Source organism: Augochlora pura, chromosome 1 (assembly GCF_028453695.1).
Source record: "Augochlora pura isolate Apur16 chromosome 1, APUR_v2.2.1, whole genome shotgun sequence".
NCBI lineage: Eukaryota > Metazoa > Arthropoda > Insecta > Hymenoptera > Halictidae > Augochlora > Augochlora pura.
Window position 1 is genome coordinate 21,109,051 of NC_135772.1, and position 8,693 is coordinate 21,117,743.

Consider the following 8,693-nt stretch of genomic DNA (forward strand, 5'->3'; position numbering starts at 1 on the left):
TTATTCGTTGTTGGAATTTTCAATTGAAGAAAGTATCTTTATTCGACGAGTATCGTATAATTATGCATCTTTATTCGAATGTATTCCAATAAATCTTGGAAAATTCAAGAGATCGAAATTCCAAGCACGGTAGAATCAGATAAGTGGATTTCTAGACTCGTCAGATATGGCGCACCCACACATACAGTCATAGAGCCGCTCGGTTTCATTGTACGATTAAAAGGCATGATTAAAAAGGATTGAAAAGGTATGATACAAAGCCTTCAGCTTTGTGCAGCGCCATTAAACATAGTGGCAAAATGCTGAAACTTGTAGACAAATTATCCACTGGGAATATCTCTTGGAGTCACCAGATGGCTCCTCGAGGTTATTTTATTCTGTCGGTAAATTCGTTGAACGTCTTGTTCGTTTCGCCATTGCGTGTAATGGCGCTGCTGCACGGACTCTTGAACGAAGCGCGTGAAGTTTGAAACGTGTTTAATCTTTTGGGGACGCTAATTGAAAGGAAGTGAAACCAAAATGTTCGTACATTACAAACGATTAATGAAACGAATGACTTTTTATTAACTTTCATTGTAACATGCATCGACAAAAATACTTAAAAAGCATAGTCTTTGGAATAACGTATACGTTCTCTAGATATAAAAATGATTTCGATTCGATGCTAATTTCTATTTACTAGTAAGGTATAAATATTGGCGTCGATTTAATCCTTAAACTATACAGCAAAGTTTTCTCGATGGTTTCTTAAGGACAGCTCGTATGGCTTCTATGAAAACTTCTTCCAAGTTTTCGCATTTCAACGCAGAACATTCAATGTATTTACAAGCCTTCACTCTCCTCTTCATTTTCTTGCAGTCTTTGAGAGTAACCGAATCTACATTTTCCATATTTCTAAGATCTCCTTTAGTACCTGTTGGGAACACGTTGAAACCGAAATAAGCGCTTGAGATTATAATTAGCCGGTACTCCGGAAATAAACGAGGAAGAAAGAGTATTTACCGACGAGAACTATAGGGACGTTTGGACAATGGTGCTTAATTTCTGGATGCCATTTGTTCGCGACATTCTCGTAGGAATTACGAGAATTCACGGAGAAGCAGATTAAAAAGCAGTCGGTCTGAAAAGAAAGAAGAAAACACCATTGTAAATGATCGTTGAAGAAATGAGAAGGGGATCAAGAAGACGAGAGATGAAACATCCGCTCACGAAAAGTCCGCTCACATTCGGATAGGATAGAGGCCTGATCCTCTCGTAATCTTCTTGACCAGAGGTATCCCACAAAGTCATGTCGTAGTCCTGTCCGTCCACGCGTATGCTTCCCGCGTAGTTATCGAAGCTGAAGGAAAAATAGAGGCAGGTGTAAATTGATCGTCGTCGAACGCGTGTCGAGCCACCCGACGACCGGAAATCGCCGGATCGTTTACGAATAGGTCCGATCCTCCTAATCGTCGTTCAACTACAGATATCGTATTATGTAGACTACTTACACCGTTGGCACGTATTCCGATGGGAATTGGTTCGTGGTATACGTAATGAGCATACATGTTTTGCCGACAGTGCCGTCGCCGATCGTCGTAACTTTGATGGGTCTGTGTCGCGAGACCGATTTAGTGTTCTCTAAACGGTGAAAGGTTGTATTCAGTGTTTGCAATTATTTCGAAACGTGTTATCGTAAAATATGATAATCATAATTATATGTATAATATATGATAATCGTAATTATTGCGACATACATATATGTACATATATGTATGTTGTATATTGTAAACGGCACGCGCTGTGCAAGCAAAACTAGAAATGAAAGCGAAATGTTCCGTAATTATTTGGAGCGAGGTACATATCGTGTACGGTAACGCGGGTAGTACGACGTTTAATGTTTCTGTATTTACCCTCATTGTTATTACACATCGCGTACGAGTATAAAGGTAGGGGGTCCAGCGTCGAGAAATTGAGTCGAGTCGAGAATCGGTTCTCAGCTTCCCGGTCAATTTGATGACGTTTGTTATCAGCAGTGAACGATGCTAGTTATCTGTCATCCGGCCACCTCCATTATCCGCTACATTATTCGGCTGTGGTAAAACGAAAGAGGTTGATAGCGTCACGATAGTATTGGTATCAAGCAACGTCATTGATATGCGTGCATCAGACTGGCAATGAGATGCGTAGGCATTTGCCAGACGATCGCCCGACCAGAATGGAAGATGACGATGATAATAATAATAATAAGAAGCCTTCGGGCGCTTTCGTGCTTTGGAGTTCCGTCAATTTTCTAAAACGACGCAGCGACGAATTGCCTCGAATATAATAACTGCGACATACGAAATACGAAACACGAATTAAAGGCCAATCAACGAACAGCGTCAACGACGGCTGCGAAACCTTCTTGTCTGTCGGGCCTTGTCAACGCGAACGAATACTTTGCGCCTGATTCACTGTGCGCCACGTCCAAGTAATTATTTCATTAAAACGATGAAATTATATTTCCGTTGGCAAGTTCGTGAAACCAACCGACTCTGTGAAACTGAGATCATCGTACTGTCCCGACAATTGCTTACGCGGCTAGCAGCTGCCGCTTTGCGAACGATCGGCGGTGTTTCCTCGAAGAAGCGTTTCCTTCCTCCGCACCGTTAGCAGACGGAATGGATCGGTCTGGAGCAGCGTACGATGCGTCAGCGGCGCGGGTTCGCGATAGAAAATGCTACGAAACGCTACGAAACGCTACGAAACGGTGGGTAGCGCGGCACGCGTAGGTAGATCGAGGAGGGTGTGCCATCGCCGCGCTAACGACGCGACGCATCAAATCATTCTAACCACGCCCTTCCTTCCGCATTCCAACCCTGTTCCGGACCATTTCGAAAATTTCAAAAGCTACGCGTCAATTTCTTTTGCCGCCCGTATATCGTACCGACTCGTGCACGAATCGCACACCTTAGATTCCTCTACGCGAACAAATTTTTTTTTTTATCCAAGTTGCAATTCATATTCATTCGGAGCAGCGCGAACAAGTTCTCGATGGAAGCAAGCTTCCTCGTGGAAAATCACCGAACATGCGAGCGGTTCGAGACGTTATGTAAAAATCAAACATTTAAATTTCTATGTGATAGTTTTTGCAGCGCAACCGGCGGTCGCGCTGTTGTTCGAGCGGGGCGACAAACGTCTAGGCGACGGAGGCGACGTTGCGCTCTTCGTCTTCTACACAGGCTACAAAACATAACAGGCGAACGACAGGTGCGTGGTCGAACGATAAACGCTGGTTTGTTTGCAAGAACGTCAGCCAGCGAAACAATCGATCTCTCTGTTCAGTCGTAGGGACAGATAATCTCGGTAGAGTTCGTCCGGGCCGCTAATCGTTCGTTTTTGAAACGGGGGCCGGCTGACGCTGTTTACAGATGAGACACGAAATAGGTTGCAATGTCGCGTACAAAGCAACGATGACATAATCGCGAGAGCGCGTTCCTGAACCTGTGCGGCAGGGGCAGGCAGGCCTTCGGAAGGCCTGCTACGTAATTAAAGAGGCGATGCATCCGCGACTCGATCATTTTACGAGACGTTACGGTCGGATTGCGTAAACGACTCGCGCGATACTTGATATTTGATTTCGTGTGCCATCATCCCGGAGCGAAGCGCATGGTAAAATTATTTTTCTCCGAATTACAGGATAGACGAACGTCGACCGGCGGTCTGTTATCGAGACCTCATCCTGTTTCCTACCGACTACGCGGCGAATACGGCTCGAATTGGTCAAGTGTTCCGAGAAGAATAATGGTAACCGGTGCTTTCGACCGCTTTCGATTTTATTAAATAATTCGTAGGTGATCGCGCGTCTCGAATAATCGAGATCGTTCACCGTTCCCCGTTCCCCGTTCCCCGTTCATCGTTCATCGTTCACCGTTTACCGTTCGCTCGTTCGCACCGGCAATGGAAATGATGCGCGGTGACCGATTTTTCGTAGCGATAACAAACAGATAAGATTGTAGATGCGCGATCTCACTTCTCATTATCTGTTATTTCTATGAAACCTCGCGATAATTGCCACAAACGCGAACGTTCGAGAAATAATCGGGAATCGTTCCCGATCCAATTCGAAACTTTTATTTTCAACATTGTCGGAACATAGTAACAGCTAGCGGCGACAGGGTTTTGTAACGCGTCGAGGTATATAAACCGTGTTATTCGTGTTATTCACGCGATACCGTACTGTCATCCGTGCGAACGCGTACATACGGACGCTCGTGGAAAACTAAAAAGTCTAATCGCTGATCAATTGTGTTGTGCACCACCGTATTATTTGCTGGTAATTAGACGGTCGACGACAGGATGCAGGGAGATCTCCTTCGTTTACCTTTTCAGTTTTACCTCGCGTCGAGATCGCTTTACGCGATCGCTTTACGCGAACGATGCCACTGTAAACGGCGAACAAACGAAATAAAGAGCGCAACACGTTGAATCCACCGGGAAAACTCACCGGGAAAACTCACCGGGGAACACTCACCGTGAACTAGGAGATTTTCGTCGACAAAAGCACATGCTCCACTGTTCACGATCGCTATCACTACTGCCACGAGAGCTTTCGTTTCGCGGACGATTTTGAACGGCCACCGAGCTAATTGAAATTCTCTTTTCGATTTGTAGAGGCAGTGGGGAAGGCGGAGCGAGAAGGCGGCGTGGACGACGCGGTTCGAGCGACGACTGCTCCAAGACTACGAAACGTCGCCGACGCGTTTCGAACCTTCACCGAAACCTCAATTACGCTATACTACACGCATATACTACAAAGCTACTGCCGGCCGCTGCGAACCACCTGACTTTCAAATTCGGTTCTTCGCCGGCAACCTATCAATTGCGTTACTTACAAATTGTATCTCTCTCGCCTACAATTTGCTATACTTGTCTACGAGAACGTTCAATATTTGACCAATATTAAAAATTAAGATACAGCCGCGTTCTTATCTGCGATGGTGGTGTCGTGACGCAACACGTGATTCAGAATTTTATCCCGAAGTATGGTTGCGGTGAATAAATCGGAAAGTACAGAAAAGTCACTACGCGTCGTTAATCGCGGACCTTTTATTTGCAACTTTTCGAACAGCGAGCCGGGAAAAAATATTGTACGCTCGGTTCGGGTTCCCCGAAGCATTCTGTAACACAAATACGTATAAACGGTCCGCGATAAGCTTTAGATGGGTCTGAAGCGACCCGGTGTCCGATTCTCACGACTCTGCCAGACCAGGGAACCAAAATTTCGAACGAAAAAGTTCAAGCGTATACGATACCCCAAAGATTCGCCGCCGCGCGCGATCCGTGACGCGCATAAATTAAAATTCTAAATTACTCTCGGCTCGTATTTGGAATGATAAATAGTTTCATATTTGTAAATAGCATTCTATCGATGACGCAGTTGTTTTAATCAGTGGCTGTCCGTCGGAACGGTTTCCGATTGTTCGACGCGTTTGGAACATTCTAAATTTGCAAGGTGCATTTCGTTAGTTACAAACGATTATTATCCTTTGTTATTTTCTTTCCACTGATCAACCTTTGAACGGAGGATCGTTCACGACGACGACGATGACGACGACGATGATGAAGACGAATCGCGTTCCTGTCCCGCCTGTTTAAAGCAACCCGCCCTACGCCGATACATCACCGTGCGCAGGAAAGTTAACCAACAGAAAGGGTGGTAAATAGGGCTGTTGTCATATTTTTAATCACATTCGTCGAGATTCGTCCATGGTACCAGATGTAGATTACGTAAATTTCTATCTTATCGTTTGTAGATAATTTTGACGAGTAGTTTGGGCGTTCTGCCGGCGCGCGAACTGGCGCTGCTCGAACGTTCGAAAGCGGCGGAAATGTCGTGCCGGATTTTACATTACACTAGGTTAGATGAATATAGCCAATATATCCAATTTAATTTCATTAGGAAAAACGATCGGTCTTTTATTACGAAGAAGAAAATCATTTCACATCTTTACCATTTCGTATGTACCGTCGGAGCACCGTATGTTGGAAAATAAAAGTCAAAGGCGTCTTTTATTTTTAATTCGTTATCGCTTTCGTTTCCTAAGCTGTAAGAAATATGCTGGGATTACGATGAAGCATTGCAATTGTACGACTTTAGGATGAAAAATGTACGTGTTTGACTTACACGGTACGAGGATGGGAACAGTTCACGAATCCACCCCCGTAGATGGCGCCAATGAGGCGCTAATTGAGGCGCTTCTGCCCAGCTCTCGTTCAAATTTCTTCGTTATATACTCGAAGCGAAACATGTCTAGTTCCTTGTAGGATCATATTTGCAATGAACGTAACACCCGCACAGGAAGTAAAATTCTGCAATGAAAATAAATGTTTCAGACACACCCATTTGAGCAATCTTGCCTCCTGCCAAACTTATGTTTTACAGTCTGACGTTCTACACATTTTTCTAGGCATTCTCGCGTTACAAAGTTGTATAACGTTATAAATTTAAAACGTTATCGATCACACTGTGGGATCTATAGAGATGGGTTGTTGCACGAAAGACCCGAAAAGAAATCGAAGAGAAATTGGAACACTGGACTCGATTTTGTATCGAAGATTTGCGACATTGTCAACCAATTTGGGAAGAAATGTAATTTAACAGATATAATATTCGCGTCTATATTCGTTGCTCGACGCGTACGACAATCGAATGAATTTTACATGCCGAAGGATCAATTGAAAGGGGTAACTCGCTGACGAAAGCGACCCCTTCTGTAAACTAATCACCGAATAATGAACAGATTTGTATTCGTTCGGTATATCTCGCGTTGACCCTGCTGCCGTTGGTCGCAACCACTTCTCGACCTTTCAACCCGCTCGCACCAACTCGGAAAGTTGAAGCACTTTTCGAGGAAACGGACGACACTTTTGTCGGAGGCTGTCGGCACGGGACGATCAAACAATCGACGCGTTCGCGATCGAGTAGGCTCCCGCGACGAATAGGCGATCGCGAAGGGGCGAACCCGCGGACGGAGGACGTCGAATGAAACGGAAAGAGCAAGGAACAGATAGATGCGCGCATTCGAAGCCTGGGGGTGTTCGCATGTTTCTGGCTCCATGTCCGAGAGAGCATGCTTCCGGCTGATCGCCCACATACATTTTCGTTAAAACGCGTGTTCCGTTCGTTTCATTAATTTTAATGCCCGCCGAGCATTCTGTTCATTTCTGCGCAACATATGAATATGGGATTCGCCCGTTCCCTCTCGCACCCCGACGCTCTCTGTCCGTTCGCAGCTACCCCTCTTGCAGTTTCTCTGATTCCTCTTTTGCGCTGAAGCAGAGCGCGGTGCGCGGCGTGCACACGCAAAATCTGCGGCCGTGCGGACGCGGAACCGGCGTGTCTGCGTGGGCCACGCCACACCATGCCACGCCACGCCACGCCAGGCCACGCTACGCCACGCCACGCCGCGCCACGCCACGCCGTGCCGCGCCGTGTAGCTCTGCCTCTCGCTCCGCTCCGTTCCGCTCCGCTCCGCTCCGTGCGGTACACAGAACCGCGACGGTTTTCCGAGTGTATCGGTGTGGCGGCTACGTATGAGAGAGCAACGAGCTCGCTCATGCGAACACGGCCTCGGGTTGGTTGATATTAATTAATAATCAGAAACAGATGCGGCCTGAACCCGCTCCGTGCCGTGCGAGGCGGCTTCGAAACGATAATTATTTAAGTCTCTCCACGCTTCCATCGCCCGACCACCCCCGTCAACCTTCGCCCGCTCTCCGGCCCTCCGCCGCCGCCGCCGCCGCCGCCGCCTCCATCGCCACCCCCTTCGGCAGCCTCGCGCCTCGTCTTGTTCGTTTTGCCAGCAGCTCGTCCTCCTCCTCCTCCTCCTCCTCCCCAAGTTTCCTCTTCCCCGTCTCTTGCTCAGTTCTCGAACGCGCCCATTGCGGCGTGCTAATTAAAGAGCATTCGCCTACGAATTTTACGTGGCTCTCGCTTCGTTATGCACGGCCCGTTACCCCCGGCACCCTTCTCTCGGCGAACCTGTAACCCCGCGGGAGAATACCCCGGAGACCTTGTGCCACATTTTATTTTCGAATCGCTTCCGTCGCACCGAATCGCCGTGGAAAAGCTTGCGGTTCCCTCGACTCCCCCGGCTCCGAGCCGGAGCCACCGAGAAAGTCAGCGAACCGGGACCACCCCGGGGGGAAGGATTCGATGAATATAAGGAGAAAAATTCTGTCGGATTAACGGCGAACCGGTCTCGCAGCGCGCGCCTCGCGCCTCGCGCCTCGCGCCTCGCGCCGCGCACCGCGCGCGCAACGCGTCGAGAACGAATTAGGAGGATCTGGAGCAGAACGAGCTGGGCGCGTTCAACCACGCCGAACTGTATCGGAAAGCCCGTAGCCGTGCCATGGCAATCGGTCGTTGCGCCCGTCTCCGGCAAATCGCCCACGCCCACATCTACCCCCCGCCCCCTTTTCAATTGATTTTCCTCATTTTCGATTCGAGAACTTTGAACGCTTTTGCTCGCGCGCCCACGCGGACCAACTTTCCGAAATTCGCCAGACGAGGCCAGGTTTCGGCCGCGGGGTGGTCCGTCGGTCCGTCGGTCCGTCGGTCGGTCGGTCGGCCGGGGCGCACCCGCGATTCCGTCGCGCCTACATTTTAGACGCGGCGAAAGCGAAATTCGCCCCGGACAAATTGAATTGTTGATTCGCGGACAACGGGA

The 8,693-nt window shown here is 48.0% G+C and overlaps 1 protein-coding gene and 1 long non-coding RNA gene across 5 annotated transcripts; one reads left to right on the forward strand and one right to left on the reverse strand.

The window, feature by feature from the left end:
- Window positions 1-540: 540 nt before the first annotated feature.
- LOC144468577 (ras-like GTP-binding protein RhoL) lies at window positions 541-4,709 on the reverse strand. Of its 4 annotated transcripts, none has more exons than XM_078178155.1 (6): window positions 4,496-4,709; window positions 1,893-2,072; window positions 1,491-1,620; window positions 1,225-1,339; window positions 1,003-1,120; window positions 541-913 (listed from the first exon to the last, which is right to left on the reverse strand). In XM_078178155.1, exons 2-6 carry the CDS (start codon window positions 1,909-1,911, stop codon window positions 714-716), a joined length of 582 nt encoding a protein of 193 aa, XP_078034281.1. In that variant the 5' UTR covers window positions 1,912-2,072; window positions 4,496-4,709; the 3' UTR covers window positions 541-713. The 4 variants fall into 4 exon arrangements, with proteins under 4 accessions (XP_078034281.1, XP_078034288.1, XP_078034297.1 ...); XM_078178162.1 differs by having other exon boundaries at window positions 4,482-4,709; XM_078178171.1 differs by lacking the exon at window positions 4,496-4,709 and adding an exon at window positions 2,559-3,664.
- Window positions 3,088-4,774, forward strand: LOC144468602 (uncharacterized). Its single transcript, XR_013493829.1, has 3 exons — window positions 3,088-3,231; window positions 3,661-3,768; window positions 4,636-4,774. It is a non-coding gene; the product is annotated as an uncharacterized LOC144468602 (long non-coding RNA).
- The last annotated feature ends 3,919 nt before the right edge of the window (window positions 4,775-8,693 follow it).